Raw genomic sequence first — 21,558 nt, 5'->3', positions numbered from 1 at the left:
TTATCCTTGGCTGTCTTTTCTTGGTAACCGCTAATGCCAACATAAATTGTAGGTCGGGGATAATGAAAATTTCATTTGGACATATGAAGGTGAAATTGAACATATTCAATCCAACCCCGAATTCAATGGACAAGCATAAAGAAGTGTGTGTTGTGGAAAAGTGTCTTGACAATAAAATTGAAAAATTCGAGTCTTTGCTTGAGGTTGAAAACTTCAATGAATTGCCTTCCAGAATGATTTCAAAGAAAAAAAATTCAAAACCAAGTGTTGTAAGGGCATGGAAGCCCAAAGATTTGTCTGACAAAGAACCGTCAACTCCATTTAAATCAAATCCAACAAGTTCCATAGGGACTAGTTTGTTGAGTGGGGTTTAAAAGTCATTTCACCCCATCATGGAGGGGATACACAATAAGATTTTCGATCCGTGCTAAAAGAGTCCAACGTCTTGCTAAAGACGTTAAACACTAGTGATTCGTAGGGTTTACAACCCTATTCCTCCCTCATTTCTATTTTACCTTTCATTTCTTGCTTCGTCTAGATAAGTTTTGGGATCATAAACATCGTTTAAGACTTTGATTGAGAATGCTTGCACTTTCATTTTCAAATTAGGCATTTCATGCCTGTTCAATCGATCTCAAAAGGAAGTTCGATCGATCGAGCATCATCTTTGCATACTTCCATTTCTCTGTTCCATTGTTCAAAAATTTCCTGCATATTTCATCTCTTTGTGTATCGTGTGAATTTTTCTCTCAGATTGATCTAAGCATTTTTTGATCGATCCAATTCTCCCTTAGATCGATCTCAGTTCCATACTTGGAAAATATTTTGAAACTTTGAAAAATACTTCTCTGTGTATCGTTTGAAGATCCTATTAGATCGATCGAGGTTCGATCGATCATTCTTTGATCGATCTGCATTCTCTTGTTTGACATTTAACTTTTTCAATTCCAAATTTCTAAAATTCAAAAATATTTTTCATTTTCTTCATATAAAATAAAATAAAAAATATTTTGTCATCTTTTAGGTTCGATCGATCGAGTCACTTCTGAGATCGATCGAACATGTCGGGATCAACTTTTTTAAAATGACCCAAGGGTCATTTAGATCAATTTCTACATCGATCTAAGGCTCTCTCTCTTTCTCTCGGTGACCATTTCTTCATCTTTCCCATCTCAGGCGAACCTCTGGCGAGTTCTCAAAGCTTCAAAACTTCCATCCTTGCCCTCGATTTCATCATCTCTCATTCGATCCACTTCTCTCTTTTGTTTTTGGTAAGTTTTGGGTTTATTTTCATTTTTGAGCTTCACTCTTGTGTTTTCCATGTTTCCATGTTTAAATCTAGAGCTACCATGTTGATTTGTTTCCATGTTTGAAGCTTCGAAGCATATGTATATATTTTTGTATATATTTTGTTTCCGAATTTGATTTCGGGGGTTATGTGATGATTTAAGTGACCATTTGTGAATTGTTGAGGTGTAAAGGGGGCTCACGAGACCATTCAGATGCCCCCGTGTGGTACATGTCACAGATCCATGACTGTTCATGTTTTTTCGCCGGTTCAATCGATCGAACCCAAGCTCAAATCGATCTGAGCGAGATCGATCTCCAACATATCATAATCGATCCAACTTGGATCGATCTCATTTTTTATGATTGATTGAACTTCATTGCTTAGCATATTGATGCCCCTGCCCCCTCATTTGTGTTGATGCTAGTATAATGATGCCCAATACCTATGTTTTCCACATTGGTTGCATTCCATACTTATCATGTCTCGCATGTTTCACATGTTTGATCATTCAATGCTTATACTTGGCTGCATTATCACTTGCATAGATAGGTTCATGTGCATGCCTTCTGAGTTGTCTATCTTAATATGACAAGCATGCTTCTATCTATTGTGCTTTCAATTCGATATCTCAAATATTGTTTCCTGATACTGACCTTATTTGCAAGTGTTTCTTTCTTTTTGCAGACCATGACTACGTACAAGACCACGGCGAACCAGACATATGACCGACGAATCCGACAGCTGGTAGAGAAGCATGAGGAGCCAACTCTTGCTCAGGACACCAAGCGCTCCTCCTCTTCTGCAGCTGCCTCTTTATCTTCATCAACTTAGGTGGTCGAGCCCGCGCCACCTCCTATACCTATTCCAGTACCACCAGCACAGCCTGGCATAGCCCATGACCAGGTTGAACCTAGATTTCTATGACTTTCAGTGGCGCACGAGTTAGTGTTCGATGAGACTTTCTTTGCCCAGTCAGCCATGACCAAGTAGGCCTATGATGAGATCTACCGGCGCAATATCTCCCCTATCTTAGCCCTGATAGCCAATCCGACTTACTCGAGGCTCGTTCGGTTGTTCTACCAGAACCTCCGGCCGGCCCTGAGTAACCTGGTAGAGTTGCGGACCACTATCGATGGCCATCCCATCCGCATTATAGTTGAGACTCTTGCTACGGCCTCTCAGTGCCCACACATCTGCCCTCCTAGCTTTGATTATCCAGTTCTCCGGCGGCCACCCTATTCAGCCATGGCCACAACGCTTAATGGCCCTGCTAGTGCTGACGAGACATTTGCCATCAGGACCTACTTGCCCGATGACCTATGGTTTTTTGATTCGGTATTGTACTGAAATGTTTTTATGGCGGGGCAAAAAATTTAGAGACGGGCAGACTTTCTAGCAGTCCTCTATGCTTTCTATACTAGTCATTGGTTCTCAGTCCCTGCCCTTTATTGGACTGCCATGATGAAGTTCTATGACTCATTCGTCAACAAGAAAAAGCCCAAGCGGGCTAAATTTCTTCCATTTGCGCACTTGATCACTCAAATTTTCCGCGACCAGCATTATCCTTTTTATGCGGAGGAGCATCCTAAGACAGAGGCTTGCCATTATGGCAAGAAAGACTGGAATAAGAGCTACAATGCTCTTATTTGGAGACTAGAGGAGGAGGCAGTCCTAGCAGCAGAGGAGGCAAAGGTAGAGGCAGCAGCAGCAGATGATCCAGCAGATGCACCAGCAGCTGAGGGTGCATTTATGGATACTGACGTAGAGCAAGAGCCTCTAGCAGAGTCACCACATCACTCTCCGGTGGGGTCACCATTTTATTCCCATGAGCATTGTCATGGTGAGCATCAGTTTCACGATCCCACCATCCCTGACACTCCAGCTCAGACACCCAGCTTGGGGTAGCGTATCTAGACCTTGGAGGATGCGGTAGTCTCCCTTTGAGCAAATATGGCATCTCTCAACACCGACGTGACTACTATCCGTGTTGATGTCCTGACTGCACTACGGTTCATGCCCTGCCGACCGATTTCTTTTGCCTGATCTCTTTCTCTTTATCATTTATATATATCTGTGATCTTTGCCTGCTACTTTGACACTTTGATACTGCTATTATACTTTTGCGGCCAGTATGTTAGCCCAGATTCTGTGATGTACTATATACTATTTTTATTTTCTATATTTTATACATGGTATTTTTGGATATCATATTATTATCTGTTTGTGATTGACTCTATTATCAAGTGCAGCCCATACTTTTTCAGGTCCACCCTATCCCTCTCGCTCTCTATTTTCATTTACTATCCCACTTACACTTGCATATCCACTGTGCACCATTATTATCCCCTTTGTTATCTGAAGAGCTTTTATCCCAGTGCCATCTTTTTAGGACTACAGTTAATCCCAAGTTTGGGGGGGTTGTACCACCCACTTCGGATACTTATGTCCTGGCCATTCTTTGCCAAAGCCGCACTGGTATACTCTTTCATTTTGTTCTCTTTACACATTGAGGACACTGTACCATTTAAGTTTTGGGGTAATGTGTGTTCTTTGCAGTGTTTGTTTTTAATTTAACATTTCGAGCATGACTTGTGTATTTTAAGGGATTTTCTATGATTGGTCCATAACTACCTATAATTTTGATCTTTTGAGGACTATATTACTTAAAATTTAAAAATTGTTTAACTTGAGAGTCCAATACTCCTTATATGCCTTGTGGATGCCATTTAGGAGTAAATTTTTCAAAAGATTGATATCATGCTTGCACTTGGGGTTCACATCATCTTGATTTTTTGATTGTTTAGAGATTCACTCTAGGATTCTACACTAGCACAGGCGCACACTAGCATTCATTTGTGGGATACATGCTTTATTGATTATTGAATTGGTTATATCTCAATTGAGCTAGTAGTACTTTGAAAACTTTCATTCTTAATAAAGGTGGATAACAAACCCTTTTCACTAACTAGCCGAGATTTTAGCCTCATCAAGCACTGAATTTCTCTCGCTGAAAGGTGGAGGGCCCAACCTCTAGGTTAATAATTGAACTTGCTATAAAAAAATAAAAAAAATAAAAAGGTTGCAAAAGCAATTAAAAAAAAAAAAAAAAGTGAGGACTTCTCTCAAAAGGTAAGAAGTGGGAAATGATTAAAGGGATGTTGTTTTGATTTGTAGCCTAGTTGATTTGAACTTGTAAGTCCTTAGGGGTGTTTTAACATCTAATGCCCTAAAGTCGATTGGTTTAGGAGTCATTGACCCAACACTTGACCTCATGGATCGCTAGAAAGTTTAATAGATTAACACATTGCACTATGCTTCCATCTTTGATCCTTAGGGATAAAAAAAAAAAAAAAAAAAAAAAAATAGAGTGAAAAGAATAAGTGCACCTAGATGAATAAAGTTTTAATAAAAGATCCACTCTTTATCTTGATGATCGGTACTAGATTTGTGTGTTAGTTTAAGAGTAAAGATGTGATCATTTCTTTAGTTGGCTTAGATAGTAACATATTTGATGTCGGTTCACTCAAAAAAGATTCTAGAGTTGTTTTGATTTGCATGATCATTTTCTTGATGTATGGAGGACCTTATTTGTTTGCTCGATGTTGAGATTTTGGGAGATTGCTTGGAAATGGTTAAAAAATTACATACTTGAGGTAGTTTTCTCCCAATGCTTCTTTACAATATTGGTACCTCTTTTTGTGAGAATGAACTTAATGTTTGTGGGTATCATTTCTGTAAACCATCACGAGACTTCACTCGTCCACTAGGGGTAACCTAGGGGTTTAAAAGGCTTGTTGCATACGCTAAATGCAATCCTGTTCCCCACGAAAGTGGCGTTATCCATTTATTGTCTTCCATATTCATAGTTGTATAGTTGTTCATTTCATTCATTTACTTTGTAGTTCATTGCTAGGGACTAGCAATATTTAAGTTTGGGGGTGTGATGAGCACTGAAAGTGCGTATTTAAACCCTTTAAGCTTGAACGTTTTAGTACCTTATCCTACTTTATTTTTCCGTTTTAGTCTAATTTCATGTTATTTCCCTTTTCAGGCGCTTATCCCCAAAATAAGTTAATCCAGTTGAATTAGAGCATAAAAGATGCAATCTCAAGCTCAATGGAAGAAAGAAGCAAAGTAGAAGCAAGTTGGTGAAAGGAAGCCCCTTTGATCAATCGAATAGATATCAGATTAATCTCACATTGATCGTTCCAACAATGCCAAGATGGATCGAGCATTTTGTCCTTATCCTCAGCAAAATGCCTTCTTCGATCGATCCAACAATTCTTCGATTGATCCAACATCTTTGATCTTATTCGCAGCTACTACTTTTGTCTTCTTCCCAAAAATATCTCAGCCTTATCTTTATTCCAAAAAGGCGCCGCCAAGGTTCGATCAATCGAACTAACCTTGAGATCGATCGAACTGCCTCGAGTTGCGTGAAAAAATTGATTTTAAGCCAAATTAAATGTGTGCTCGTGGTGCAATCATTGGGAGGTCCTAGTGCACAAGGTCTAACAATTGGGTGTGACATTTGAGCTATTTATATAAGGATTTTGGCTATTTTGAGTAAAGAGGTTGGTGTGATTAGAGTGACATGGCTAGAGATTAGAGAGAGAATACTCAAATTGGGAAAGTTCTTCATCTCTTCTATGTGTGTTGATGCTATAAATTAGTGATGGTCAAGGCGTGGTACTTAAATAGAATGTTCTTATGGTTTGTTTGATGGTTCATACTCAATCTTTGATAGATTGTGTCTTTTCCTTAGTTTAATTAATTTAATTTTCCTGTACCTAGCTTAGTTGTAGTGTAGTTTCTTTACTTTCATAGATGGGAGGACAATTCATGCTTATTGTTTGATGTTCCATACTTATAAATGCAAATAGTATATATTTCTCTAATTTGATGATGTGTATTAGTTGTAGACTTAAAGGAAGGAATAATGGCTCAATTTGATATGTTGTGCTATTCACTAGTTTGTCTAGACAATATATACTTATCTAGTCATCTATGCTTGTTGATTCAATCAATGACACATACACACAGTAGTATTGTAACATATAATTCCCCCCATCCATCAAACATTGAATGTCTAGGAAGGTGATGTTTAGTGGTGAGCTCTAAATCCCAATACCTCCCTCTCATTCTATACACTTTACTCAATTTAATTGTTCTATATTGCATTTGTCTAGTTTAATTTATAGTTTGACTCAACCAACAAACCATCTTTTGATCACTTAACCAACTAATCCAACATTGTTTCCACACAAATACTGCCCTTTTTCCCTTAGGATGATCCCTACTCACCCTAACTATATTTATAGTTAGAAGTGGTAGTGGTAATCTCTAAATTATAATTAGCCACACTACACTTCACTTTTGCAAGCAATTTGGTGCACAGGTTGGTGACACACCACTGGCCACAGCTTCTCAGTGCCCACACGTCTGCCCTCCCGGCGTTGATTATCCTCTTTTTCGCAGGCCATCTGATGTAGACATGGCTGCAGCTCTAAATGGCCCTGCTAGTGCCGATGAGACATTTGCCACCAGGACTTACTTGCGCGACGACCTATGGTTCTTTGATTCAGTGTTATTCCGAAATGTATTTATGGCAGGGCATAAGATTCAAAGGTGATTAGATTTTCTTGCAGCCTTATATGCATTCTACGTAGGCCACTGGTTCTTTATTCCTACACTCTATTGGAGTGTTATGATTAAGCTCTATACAGATTTCATTAGTAAGAGCAAGCCCAAGAGGGGCAAGTTCCTCCCCTTCGCGCATTTGATTACTCAAATCCTCAAGGACCAGCACTATCCTTTCCATTCAGAGGAGCATCCTGAGACAGGGGCTTGCCACTATGGCAAGAAGGACTGGAATAAGAGCTACAATGCTCTTATTAAGAGTCTAGAGAACGAGGCCATCTTGGCAGCCGAGGAGGCAGAGTTGGCAGAGATGAAGGAGGCAGAGGTAGTAGCAGCAGCAGCAGTAGATGATCCAGTAGACGCACCAGCTGCTGCGGATGCACATATGGAGATAGATTTGGAGCAACAGCCTCTAGAGGAGTCACCACATCACTCTCCAGCGGGGTCACCACTTCATTTCCAGAAGCATAGTCAGGGTAAGCATCAGTTTCATGATCCCACCGTTCCTAACACTCCAGCTCAAATACCCAGCCTAGGGGAGTGTATCCAGACATTAGAGGATGAGGTCATCTCCCTCCTAGCAGACGGGACTACTCTCCGTACAGATGTGTTGACTGTGCTGCAGCTGCAGGGCATTTCTAGAGACATCCGAGGTTTATGCCCCGCCAGACCGACTTCATCTTCCTAACCTCTCTTTCTCTCCTTATTATTCATATATATCTGAAATTTTTTACTATTACTTTGATACTATTATTATATTTTTGTGGCCAGTCTGTTGGCCTGATACTATGATGTACCATATACTATTCTTATTTTCTCTATTTTGTGCATGATATTTTTGGATGTCAGATTATTATATTGATTTATCTATTTATGATTGACTATATTATCAGGTGCATCCTAGTGACTTTAGTGAGAGAGTGCTGGCCAAATTTTTCAGGACCACCCTTTTTCCTTTCTATCTCTTTATTTCATTTCCTATCCCACTTGCACTAGCATGCCAACTGTGCACCATTATTATCCCATTTGTTATCTGATTAGGTTTTATTCCAGTGCCATCTTTTCAGGATTACAGCAAATCCCAAGTTTGGGGGAGGGGGGTTATACCACCCACTTCGGATACTTATGTCCTAGCCATTCTTCGCCATAGTTGCACTGGTGTACTCTATCCTTTTTATGTTATTCTCTTTGCACATTGAGGACACTGTGCCATTTAAGTTTGGGAGTAATGTGTGTTCTTTACAATGTTTGTTTTCAATTCAACATTTTAAGCATGACTTGTATATTTGAGGGATTTTCTATGATTGGTCCATGACTAGCTACAATTTTGATCTTTTAAGAACCATATTGCTTAAAATTTAAAAATTGCTTGAGTTGAGAGTCCAATACTCCTTGTACGCCTTGTGGATGCCATTTAGGAGTAAATTTTTAGAAAGATTGATTTCATGCTTCCATTTGTGGTCCATATTATCTTGATTTTGTGATTACTTTGAGATTCACTCTAGGATTCTACACTAGCACTCATTTGTGGGGTACATGCTTTGTTGATTATTGATTTGGTTATATCTCAATTGAGTTAGTAGTGTATTGAAAGCTTTCATTCTTGATAAAGGTCGATAACAAACCCTTTTCATTGAGTAGCTAGGATTCTAGCCTCATCAACCACTGAATTTCTCGCGCCGAAAGGTGGAGGGCTCAAACTCTAGGTTAATAACTTGAAAAAAAAAAAAAAAAAAAAAAAAAAAAAAAAAAAAAAGGAGGAAGAAGTTTGCAAAAAATAAATAAAAAAGTAAGGACTTCTTCCAAAAGGTGAGAAGTGGGAAATGATTAGATGGAGGTTGTTTTGATTTGTAGCCTAGTCGATTTGAGCTTGTAAGTCCTTAGGGGTATTTTAACACCTAATGCCCTAAAACCGTCCGATTTGGGAGTCATTGACCTAATGCTCGACCTCATGGATCGCTAGAAAGCTTAATAGATTATTACATTACACCATGCTTCCATCTTTGATCCTCTAGGTTAGTAAAAAAAAAAAAAATTGTGTGAAAAGAATAAGCGCACCTAGAATAATAAAGCTTTAATAAAAGGTCTACTCTTTGTCTTGATGATCGGTACTAGATTTATGTGTTAGTTTGAGGCCGGATGTGATCATTTTTTTAATTGGCTTAGATAGCAACATATTTGATGCCGATTCACATAAAAAGGATTCTAAAGTTGTTTTGATTTGCATAATCTTCGTCTTGATGTGTGGAGGACCATATTTATTTGCTTGCTGTTGAGATTTTAGGAGATAGCTTGGAAATGGTTAAAAAATTATATACTTGAGGTAGTTTTCTCCCAATGCTTGTTTGCAATATTGGTGCCTCTTTTGTAAGAATGAGCTTAATGTTTGTGGGTATCATTTCTGGAAACCCTTACGAGACTTCACTCGTCCACTAAGGATAACCTAGAGGTTTAAAAGGCTTGTTGCATATGCTAAATGCAATCGTGTTCCCTATGAAAATGGCGTTATCCATTTATTGCTTTCTAGTTCGTAGTTGTTTAATTGTTCATTTCATTCCTTTACTTTATAGTTCATTGCTAGGGACTAACAATATTTAAGTTTAGGGGTGTGATGAGCGCTGAAAAGTACGCATTTAAACCCCTTAAGCTTGGGTATTCTAGGACCTTATCCTATCTTATTTTCTTATTTTAGTCTAATTTCATGTTATTTCCCTTTTTAGGCACTTATCCTCAAAATAAGCTAATCCAACTGAATTAGAGCATAAAAGATGCAATCTCAAGCTTAGTGGAAGAAAGGAGCAAAGTGGAAGCAAAATGGTGAAAAACAGGAGTCTTCGATCGATCAGACTAAGCTCAGATCGATCTCACAATGATCGTTCCAACCATGCCAAGATGGATTGAGCCTCTTGTCCTTATCCTCTGGAAATTCCCATTTTCAATTGATCTAACATTATTTCGATCGATCGGACTTCTTTGATCTTATCCCCACCTACCACTTTTGTCCTTTTCCCAAAATATTCCAAAAATATCTCAGATTTGTCTTATTCCAAAAAGGCGCCGCCATGTTTCGATTGATCTGACCACCCTTGTGATCTATCAAACTTCCTCAAGTGCGAGGAAAACAGAGTTCCAGCCAATTAAAAGGTGTGCTTGTGGTGCAATCATTTGGAGGTCCTAGTGCATGAGGTCTGACCATTGGGTCTAACACTTGAGTTAACTATATAAGGATTTTAAGCCATTTTACATATATACAATCTTAAATAAAGGAACCATAGAAAAAAAAAAAAAAAAGGTTAGACGAGTCTAAAGATTAGAGAGACACACACCATTTGGGAGTTCTTTCATTCATATAGGTTTTCCATCAAGGAGAAGAAGATTATTCCTACCATAGAGATGGCCTTGAGGGTTGGATGACTACATCAATGAGTGGCTAAACCGTTCTTTTGGGGCTAAAGATAACCTTAAGTATGCCTCTTAGACTTTGATGTTTTGTATTTTGAGCGAATTTGTGTTATAATTCTTGTCTTTGTCTTAACATTTGATTTGTATATGAATCTTATTTCTACAATGATTTGTGTGGTTTAATACTTCCAATTGATCATTTTATTCTATTCATATGTCTATGTATGCTAGAATAGATGTTCATGTATTTATCTCTAGGTTTTGTGATATTGATGCATGTCTATGTGTGTTGATGCTATGAATCTAGTAATGGTCAAGGCATAGTGCTTTAATGGAATACTCTTGTGGTTTGTTTGACAGTTCATACTCATTTCTTGATGGATTGTGCCTATTCCTTAGTTTAATTAGTTTAATTTTCAAGTCTTTAGCTTAGTTGTAGTGTAGTTGCCTTACTTTCTTAGATTGGAGGACAATTCATACTTGTTGTTTGATGTTCTATGCTTATGAATGCAAGTAGTATATTTCTCTAATTTGATGATGTGCATTGATTGTAGACTTAAAGGAAGGAATAATGGCTAAATTTGATATGTTGTGCTATTCACTAATTTGTCTAGACAATGTATACTTAATTAGTCATCCATACTTGATGATTCAATCAATGACACACACTATTATTGCAACATATAATCCCTTCATTCATTACACATTGAGTGTCTAAGAAGGTGATGTTTAGTGGTGACCTCTAAGTCCCAAGATCCCTCTCTTATATTCTCTACATTTTACTTTATGTCAATTCCTTTACCTTGTATCCATTTAGTTGACATTGTAGTTTAATTAACCAATTAAAATATCTTTGATCACTCTACCTACTAATCCGACCTTGATTTCCAAGCATAATACACTCAATTTCCCTTGGGACAATCCCTACTCACCCTAGCTATATTTATAGTTAAAAGCGATAGTGGCAATCTCTAAATTTAAACTTGGCCGCACTGCACTCCACTTTTGCAAGCAATTTGGGTGCCTCGACAAGCACGCACCAATATTCATGTACTTTAGCAAATTATGAGAATAATATGAATAAGATTGGATCAAGTGAAATAAAATATTTTTTTTCTCATTTTCTCTTCCAAAAATTATATTGAGTTGCATTTATTTGCTTATCTAGTGTTTCCAACAAAGTGGTATCCGAAAACCAACACTCAGTACTCACAGTAGATATCCTCCCTTATGGGTGCTGGTAACATCTCCCCGCAGATTCCATATTTTGGAAAAGGAACGGGGTGAAGGATTCTATGGAGGATCCATTCAGCCGGGGTCATGGTAAGGATGGTAGTGTAAAAACACATGTACTTGCAACATTAAGAAGGAAAATTCTATAAATGATAATATTTATAAATAATGATTTCATTTTAACTTTTCTAAGGGTCTGTTTGGTTAGACGGAAAATTTTGATGGAAAGTAAAAGTGAAAGAAAAGAAAATTAAGTTTCCATCATGCATTTGGTTAGCATGAAATTTATTGAAGAAAGTTGTGAGAAAATCTTATTTTGGTAGTTTGTATAGCATGAAAAGAAAAAAAAAATGATTTCATTTACCAAAAATACCCTTATAATTTTAAATAGTATAAAAATAAATAAATTTATGTTAGAGTAATAGTATTTATACTTAATTATTTATTTTAGCAAGAAATAATGAAATATGGAATAAAATAGTATGTGATATCATGATACAATTTTTTGTATTCTCCTTTATATAATTGTGTGTGTGTGTATATATATTTACTTAAATTCTCAATCTTTTATTTTTGAATCACATTATACCTAATTGTTTATATTTATTTTTAACAAACAAAAAAAATAATAATAATATAATTATTTCTATTAATATCTAAATTGTTTCTTTAACGAATACAATAATTATAAAACTCAAATCTCGAGGTTGTAAGTTTCCAATCAAACTAAGAATCCCAATGACCTACAACACCAATATTAATCCTAATTTTCCAATAAAGCTAAAAACCGTGTATGTTTACCACTTGATCTCAATCATTATCAATTATGGAACCCAAAATAATTGAAATAAAAAATTAATTTTATATGCATATATACAAATATAAATAATTAAATAAGGATTACACCAATTTACAAAAAAAAATTTACCTCTGCGTGAAATTTGTGGAGAAACTAAAGAGTGGAGAGAAATAATGAGAAAGCGAAGAAGAGTGAGAGGAGAAACAACTAACAGGGGCACAAAAGAAAACAAAGATACAAAGTGGCTAAGTTTTGGGAGAAAGTAGATTTTCACATGTTTTGTACGGAAAAAGTTTTAAAGAAAATTCACAATATGCGAGAATCTTACTTTTTCCAAAGTTTTCACTTTCCTTCTAAACAAGCGCATACAAATTTAAATTTTTTTTTTTTCTTTTTCTTTCGAGTTAGTTCTTGCTTAACCAAACAGACAATAGAGGAATTAAAAAAAAAACAACTTGACCAAAAAATTGGAAATTTAAAATTATTGGTTGGTGAATGGAAAACACACAAATACCCTACAGGGCCCATGCAACTTGAGTGATAATTAAAAAAGGAATAAAAGCCCTGAACCGCATATATATATATATATAGTGACTAATGTGGAACAGTTTGATCTCACACATACACACATTGGCTTGTTGATCTCCTTATTGGAGAACATGGGTTCATTTTCTGCTAGTTTGGTTGACAAACCTTCAAGGGCATTTCTCATTTGGTTCTTCTCTCTCTCACTTTTGTTTCATTCATCTTTAGGTTCTAAGGCCAAGCATTACAAATGGGAAGTAGAGTACATGTACTGGTCCCCGGACTGTATCGAGAGTGTGGTGATGGGAATCAATGGTGAGTTTCCAGGGCCGACCATCCATGCCGAGGTCGGTGATATTGTCAATGTTGAACTTACCAACAAGCTTCACACTGAAGGAGTTGTCATTCACTGGCATGGAATCAGACAAGTTATTCAATCTTTCTTTCTCTTTATATATATATATATATATATATATATATATATATATATATAAATATATATGTATCACACGCAAATGTTTTGTTATGGAGGCAACTTAATTTAGTCATGTAGTGCATAGTGAGTGTGTAAATGATTCTTTTTCCTTTTTTTTTTTTTTTTTTTTTTTTTTTTTTTTTCTGCTCATTTTCTTTTGTAGTTTGGAACACCATGGGCTGATGGAACTGCATCCATCTCACAGTGTGCTATTAATCCAGGAGAAACCTTTCACTACAGGTTCACAGTTGATAGGGTAAATTCAGTGATCTCTCTCTCTCTCTCTCTCACACACACACACATGGTTTCACTACAGGTTCACAGTTGATAGGGTAAATTCAGTGATCTCTCTCTCTCTCTCTCTCTCACACACACACACACACACACACACGCACGCGCACACACACACACGGTTTCTCTACAGGTTCACAGTTGATAGGGTAAATTCAGTGATCTCTCTCTCTCTCTCTCTCTCTCTCTCTCTCTCTCTCTCACACACACACACACACGCACGCACACACACACATGGTTTCTCTACAGGTTCACAGTTGATAGGGTAAATTCAGTGATCTCTCTCTCTCTCTCTCTCTCACACACACACATACACACGCACGTTTTTTATTTTTATTTTTATGCTACTGCATTTCCAGACCAAAAAGCAACCTGGGTTTTTTTTTTTTGTTTTTATGCTACTGTACATGACTTACAAATATATAAGTGTATATATATATGTGTGTGTGTATATATATATATATAAATGGTGGTTATGGTGTAGGCGGGAACATTTTTTTACCATGGACACTATGGGATGCAAAGATCAGCTGGTTTGTATGGATCTCTGATAGTATACCCTCCAAAGGGTGTGAGAGAGCCTTTCCCTTATGATGGGGAGTTCAACTTGTTATTGAGCGACTGGTGGCACGCAAGCAGTCATCAACAAGAGTTGTCTCTCTCTACCAAACCATTTCGTTGGATCGGTGAACCACAGGTATATATATATATTTTTTCTTTTCTTTTCTCCTTTTTTTATTTATTTTTTATTTTTTACCAACAATTTTTTCTAAATAATTAACAACTATCAATATGCGTGTGATCTAGCAGTACAAGACTCCTACTTTCTAAAAAAATGTTAGAAATTTGAACCTCAATAAAGATAATGTGTGTGTGAGTACCGACTAAAAAAAATAAATAATTAACAACTATATATTATGTTTTTAAAATAGAACCTGTACAAAACCTAATGAATGTAGTACAATATATAAGAATATTGATGCACTCTCTTCTATCAAGTGATCACTCTGAAATGGTACAAGACTAAAAGTATCACGTACAAACCCTCATGAACTGTGTGTGCTTATCACCACCTACTACCCAGTGGCGTGCAATTTTTTAATTGAATGGGCGGTTTTTGTAAATAAACTATTATTATTATTATTATTATTATTCAAAACTTATGTGAGATTGTATTTATTATTATTCACAACTTATGTGAGATTGTATTGAGAATAAAAACGTTTATGTCCGTCGAATTGTGATTGGCAACAAAACAATGTCGTTGGACACTATATAAAATTACCAAAAACAAGGACAAGAGACAAATCGTTAAATGTTATACTTGAATGGGGGTTTTTGTAAATAAATTATTATTATTATTATGATTATTATTTCAAACATAAATGACTTGAACAGAATTACTAAGTGTAGTCAATATTTTTATTTTTTTATTTTTTTTACCAAGCTTACCAACAACAACAAAGCCAAAAAAACAAAGAAGAGTACCAAAAAATTAAACATAACACCACATTAGTAGTTGTAAAAGGTAGACACTTGTCTATTTATCCAAAAATTTGAACTATTGGGTAGTATTGCATACCCACCTATTTTATACACACGTCAATCCCCATCTAAATCCGATATGGGACAAGTTCTATTTGTAATATTCTGCCCCCCCCCCCCCCCCCCGAACCCGCGCAACGCCCTGATTGTAGTCAAACCACCCTGCCTACCCAGAGACAAATCCGGACGCTCTTCGAGCCGGATACTTGGCTTGACACCGGATTAAAGATTGAGTCTGCCTTTGATACCAATTGTAATGAATGGACGCTTACTCATTTATCCAAAAATTCAAACTATTAGATAGTGCTGCATACCTAATACTTAAACCCTATCCAAATTGGACATGGAACAAGTTCTACTTATATGAGTAGTCCTATAAGAAAAACTAGAAACGAATCCTATGTTTGTACTCCTTTGCTTGAAACCATTATTTTTTTCCAATGTATGTATTGAGAATATATACGCTAATATCACGGATTGTATTGAAACTATTTAGCGGGACATCATATATAAAATTTCTAAACCAAGGACGCGAGACTAGCTTCCTTAGAGAAACTGACATGTAAAATTATTGATTAAAGTTAAATGAGTATGGTAAAGTGATGGACCTACCTAAAGCCTTATCTTTTGTTTAGATTTCAATTTGATACTAGTATTTATTTTGATTTTTCATTATAGTGACCACACAGAGGAACGACAAATAGTAAAACTAGCAAAGTACATACAAATAGTACTTCAAATATATATATATATATATATATAGATATATACTATATTTTTGTTGAGGGCGGGTACTGATTTTGTTTTACAGACTCTTCTAATCAACGGGAGAGGTCAGTTCAACTGTTCGCTAGCGGCGCTCCATAGCAGGCCAGTGCAGAGGCAGTGCAAGTTTAGGGGAAACGAACAATGCGCACCCCAGTTGCTTCAGGTGCTTCCCAACAAAACATACAGGCTGAGAGTGGCCAGCACCACCGCACTAGCATCACTCAACTTGGCGATTGGAGTAAGTAGTAGTGAATTGACATTATTGTCCGTCACTTTCTTTACTTTAATTATATTTATTTATTTTTTGTGCCATATATATATATATATATATATTTAGTTAAAGTGACTGGGCTACATATATTGCTGTCAACATACTGCCACCATTAGTAGGTGGTGGTCAACAATGGTTGGTGGTGATGACTTGATGCAAAGTAAAAATATGTCCTGTCCATTATCACCGAACCAGCACATTTTTTAGGGACCACTTCCCCCTAGTTATCTTTAACATCTCATTATTTGGAACGTCCTATTCTAACTCCAATAAATAATATATATATATATTTGTCAGATACGATACTTTAAAATTTTATTGGTTCCAAGAGAAGCGTCCACTTTTTCAGTTTTATCCATCTCAAAATAATTCTCTAACTTAAAATATTAATGTACTCATTTTTATAGTATTAACAATTTAACATTCTTGTATTAAAATTCATAAAAAGTAAAGACTCGCAAAAGTAAAATTGGTAAATTAATTTTTTAAAAAGTAAAATTGGTAAATTATTTTTTTATTTTTTATTTTTTGTTATGGCAAGAAATACACACCCTATCCATCCACTCCACTTTATGAGATTAGAATTCTCACTATCCATTTTGAAAGGTATAGCAAATATTATTGTATCACAAGAATCTTGTTAAATTTAATAATTTATTCATTATTAATATAATAAAAATCATCATATTAAAAAATTAAACTGTAGAAAAGGGACAATTAAGATTAAACCGAAAAAAAAGGGACAATTAAATGAGAAAGAGGAAGTATTAATACGAAAAAGTTTTGAAGTTGAGCAAATGTCCAACCTCTTTCTAGAATGTCATGAAAATCACATACAATTTGTTTTTTTCTTCTCTCTTTTTGTTGTTGTCGTCATATGTTTTTTGTTTTTCGTTTTTTGCTTTTTGTTTTTTATTTTTTCAGGTATTGTAATTTAATATTGGATATGGGGACGTTTTGGACGTGTAAAAATTCTCATTTTTAGAATGTTACGAAAATCAAAGAAATTTGTTTTTATTAAAAAGAATATAATCTAATGATCACAGTCCACACAACTCTTTCATGTTTTCTCCAAAAAAAAAAAAAAAAACAGTTGACAACTTGTGAAGAGTTGATGCTCTGAGGGGATATGAGCATAGGAGCACTACAAAGACGTCCTAATTTCTATAGGACAGCTAAAAAGAAAAAGAAAAAGAACAGTTAGAATAAGACTCACTTTACGTGTAATATTTGAAGTACAGTTGGAGTATCTAAAGTCTCTTTAATTAGACCATTAATTGGGTTTAAAAGAAAATGAGTGGTGTGAAAGAAATTGGGAAGGATATATATATATATATGTATACATACATACACATATTATTGGGGATAAGAAAAGGTGTTTCGAACTTTCAAGTTTCAACCATTCTTTGAGCTACTACATTTTTGAACCACTCTTTGAGCTATGGTACCATAAAGTCACATGCCAACTGGGGAGTAGCAGTATATATGACAGCACCATACATATGCTTTCTAACAGTACGGCATATGCTTTTACAGACACAAAATACACACACATGCGAGGCTCCAACTCCATGTACAACTCTCTTTTTGAGTACTATTTGGTACGTTCAAGGGGCTCCATTGCTTTTATACATCCTCCAGATTTAGATTGATAAGATATTTATTTAAAATAAAAATATGATCTTTTTTATTTTTTTTATTTTATGAAACAATAAAAATAATGGAATAGTATGAAAAGTTATATGAGAAGAAACCCACAAACAAAGATCATGACAATAATATTGAATATCTACTCATTGTGACTTTATTTTAATTTATGCCTTTTCAGTTTTCAGTATTTATACCGTTTTAACGTGTCATGCATCACATACATCATCATTAGGATTTTTTATTGATATTTTGTGTTTTACTTAATGACATACTTTATTTTATTTATTTATTTATTTATTATTAATTTTTTTAATTAAGTAGATATTCTTCATGATTGTGGTCTTTTTAGGATATTTGATAGTAAATTTCTAATTTTTGTATGATTTTATGGATTCGAGTTTGTGCTCTTAGTACTTATATATGCCTCATCCATCCGCTAGCCTAGTTTGGTGAATGGAATGTAATGTGAATTTCAATCACTCTGAAGTTTATGTTTGCTATGACATTTAAAGTAAGGATTCATAATTGAAAATCTATTTCACATCTAAACTCGGTGGAATGAAAATTCATTTTAGAAACCGACATCTAAAATGAGACAAAGAGAGTACTATTTGGTGCGTTCAAGGGCTTCATTGCTTTTATGCATCCTCGTGATTTAGATTGATAAGATATTTATTTAAAATAAAAATATGATCTTTTTTTTTTATTTTTTATTTTATGAAACAATAAAAATAATGGAATAGTATGAAAAGTTATATGAGAAGAAACCCACAAACAAAGATCATGACAATAATATTGGATATCTACTCATTGTGACTTTATTTTAATTTATGCCTTTTCAGTTTTCAGTATTTATAACGTTTTAACGTGTCATGCATCATATACATCATCATTTGGATTTTTTATTGATATTTTGTGTTTTACTTAATGACATACTTTATTTATTTATTTATTATTTTATTTTTTCATTTATTATTATTTTTTTTAATTAAGTATATATTCTTCACGATTGTGCTCTTTTTAGGATATTTGGTAGTAAATTTCTAATTTTTGTATGATTTTATGGATTCGAGTTGGTGCTCTTAGTACTTATATATGCCTCATCCATCCGCTAGCCTAGTTTGGTGAATGGAATGTAATGTGAATTTCAATCACTCTTAAGTTCATGTTTGCTATGACATTTAAAGTAAGAATTCATAAATGAAAATCTATTTCACATCTAAACTCGGTGGAATGAAAATTCATTCTAAAAATAAAATATTTGGCCACCACCACCTTTTATCACTACTACCACAACCTTCATTGTCTTCTACCACTATCACTTAGAATGATGATTATTATTTGATTTGTACATGATTTTATATTTGCAATCAAACAATAAAATGAGAATAACTATTGCATTCCATTCTCATTGCCATTCCCATTCCCATTTCATTTCCAACTGCATTTCATTCTCATTCCATTTCATTGATTTACACCAAATTAGGCATTATATCTCTCATTTGGGGTTAACAAGGAGAAATATATTAGTGTATATGCATCCATATATGCATTTTAGGACTATGAAAGCCATCATGACTGTACTAACATGCGAGATCGTGTCTCATGATATACTTATGCTATGTTATGTTTGTTTGAAATTGATGTCTTAAAATTGAAACAGACAAAATTTGGAAGAAAAAAAATTGGAAGCACCAATTCCATGCATGCAACAGAGTTACTCTTTTAATTAATATGTGATATATATAACTAATTATTGTGGTGGTTTGCAGCATCACAAGATGGAGGTGGTTGAAGCAGATGGAAATTATGTGCAACCTTTTTATGTGAACGACTTGGACATCTACTCCGGCGAGAGCTACTCAGTTCTATTCAAAACAGATCAAGACCCCTCCAAGAACTACTGGATTTCAGTAAGTGTAAGGGGAAGAGAACCAAACACCCCTCAAGCCCTCACCATAATAAACTATAAAACCACCTCCGCATCAAAGCTTCCAGCATCACCACCTCCAGTAGCTCCTCTCTGGAACGACTACAACCACAGCAAGTCATTCACCTACCAAATCCGTGCTCGCATGCTGCCGGATTATCCCAATCCCCCGACCACCCACCACCGCCGCATTACCCTCCTCAACACTCAGAACTACATCAATGGATACACCAAGTGGGCAATCAACAACATTTCCCTATCCTTACCTTCAACTCCTTATTTGGGTGCAATTAAACACCAACTAAACGGTGCCTACAACCACCAAAGCCCGCCAGAAAACTACCCCGAATTCTACGACGTGATGCAGCCTCCTGTGAATCCCAACTCCACGTATGGGAGTGGAATGTACGTGTTCGAGTTCAACACCACAGTGGACGTGATACTTCAGAATGCGAATGCGTTGGCGAAGAACACGAGTGAGATACACCCGTGGCATCTTCATGGACATGATTTTTGGGTGTTGGGATACGGAGACGGCAAGTTTAATCCCGGAAAGGATGAGAAGAAGCTCAACTTGAAGAATCCGCCGCTGAGGAACACCGCGGTGATCTTCCCTCACGGATGGACTGCACTGAGGTTTGTTGCAGACAATCCGGGTGTTTGGGCATTTCATTGTCACATTGAGCCGCACTTACATATGGGTATGGGGGTCATCTTTGCTGAAGGTGTCAACCGCATCAAGGAGCTTAACATACCTCACGAGGCTCTTACCTGCGGTATGACTGGGAGGATGTTCATGAATAACAACGGTCACCACTAAGAGTAGTAGCTGTACTATTAAGCTGAGTGTAACACTATTAAATCCATTTTTCATGTGTACTAGAAGTTTAGAACGTACTATTTTTGTTGTTGCATGCATCATTTTATTACCATGTAAAAGGTGATGTGCTGTTAATTAATATAAATTAATTATTATTATATTTATTATCATTATTATGTTATTTTTAAATTTGTATTGATTATAAAAAAATTAAAAAAAGAAAAAAATACAATTTGAGGTTTATAAAAGAGTTCCTTTGTTGAGTGTGAGTTGCAGAGCGAAATAGGTGGTGGAATATGGGTTGAAAAACAATTAAGGGGTGAATAAGTGTTACGTGCGTTTTTATCTAAATTTTTACTTAAAATAAATTTACAAAATTAAATGTGAACTAATCAACCCACAAAGAAAAATAAATTCAAAGTAAAATAAAGCAGAGATGAAGGATGGTAAAAACATTTCTCTCTGGCATGATTATTGGCTACCAATACAACCTCTTGACAGCAGATCAACTGTTCAATTCTTGAGAATTTTCAATGGGATGATGATGCTGAGGTCAGTTCTCTCATTAGGCATTCTCAATGGAGAGAATCAATCCAAATTTCTGAGCCAGTGTCCCATCAATTGGCCACACTGATAGCCTTTTCCTTCTTTACTTACTCGTTGGCATTCTCAATGGAGAATCAATCCAAATTTCGAGCCATTGTCCCATCAATTGGCAACAGATAACCTTTGGACTTACTCGTGCTCTGGATAACCTTCCTTTACTTACTCGTGCTCAGGACAAAATCCTTTGGACTCTCACCCCCACCGGCAAGTTTAACCTTAAAAACACCTGCAATGCTCTTTACCTCTAGCTCTCTGAGATATAAAATTTGTATTCGGAGAATTTTATTATCAAAACAAGTCTGATTGAGTTTT

General features: G+C 35.7%; 1 protein-coding gene across 3 annotated transcripts; it reads left to right on the top strand.

Annotated features, from left to right (window-relative positions):
- The first annotated feature begins 12,969 nt into the window (after positions 1-12,969).
- On the top strand, positions 12,970-20,810 carry LOC132306141 (L-ascorbate oxidase-like). Of its 3 annotated transcripts, XM_059803393.1 has the most exons (5): positions 12,970-13,318; positions 13,529-13,621; positions 14,141-14,353; positions 16,013-16,207; positions 19,663-20,810. In XM_059803393.1, the coding sequence occupies exons 1-5, from the start codon at positions 13,025-13,027 to the stop codon at positions 20,638-20,640; spliced, it is 1,773 nt and encodes a 590-aa protein (XP_059659376.1). In that variant the 5' UTR covers positions 12,970-13,024; the 3' UTR covers positions 20,641-20,810. The 3 variants fall into 3 exon arrangements, with proteins under 3 accessions (XP_059659376.1, XP_059659377.1, XP_059659378.1); XM_059803394.1 differs by lacking the exons at positions 12,970-13,318; positions 13,529-13,621 and adding an exon at positions 13,641-13,697; XM_059803395.1 differs by lacking the exons at positions 12,970-13,318; positions 13,529-13,621 and adding an exon at positions 13,883-13,921.
- The last annotated feature ends 748 nt before the right edge of the window (positions 20,811-21,558 follow it).

Source organism: Cornus florida, unplaced genomic scaffold, assembly GCF_030987335.1.
Source record: "Cornus florida cultivar Cherokee Brave unplaced genomic scaffold, ASM3098733v1 CherokeeBrave_3.0.0_Hap2_Chr05, whole genome shotgun sequence".
In the NCBI taxonomy this organism is placed as follows: domain Eukaryota; kingdom Viridiplantae; phylum Streptophyta; class Magnoliopsida; order Cornales; family Cornaceae; genus Cornus; species Cornus florida.
Note: the sequence above shows the minus strand (reverse complement) of the source record. Positions and strands in the feature narration are given on the sequence as shown.

Coding starts and splice junctions, on each gene's coding strand:
- LOC132306141 (XM_059803393.1), top strand. CDS start 13,025: ATGGGTTCATTTTCTGCTAGTTTGGTTGACAAACCTTCAAGGGCATTT. Junction 13,622..14,140: donor ACAGGTTCACAGTTGATAGG/GTAAATTCAGTG, acceptor GTTATGGTGTAG/GCGGGAACATTTTTTTACCA. Junction 14,354..16,012: donor GTTGGATCGGTGAACCACAG/GTATATATATAT, acceptor TTTGTTTTACAG/ACTCTTCTAATCAACGGGAG.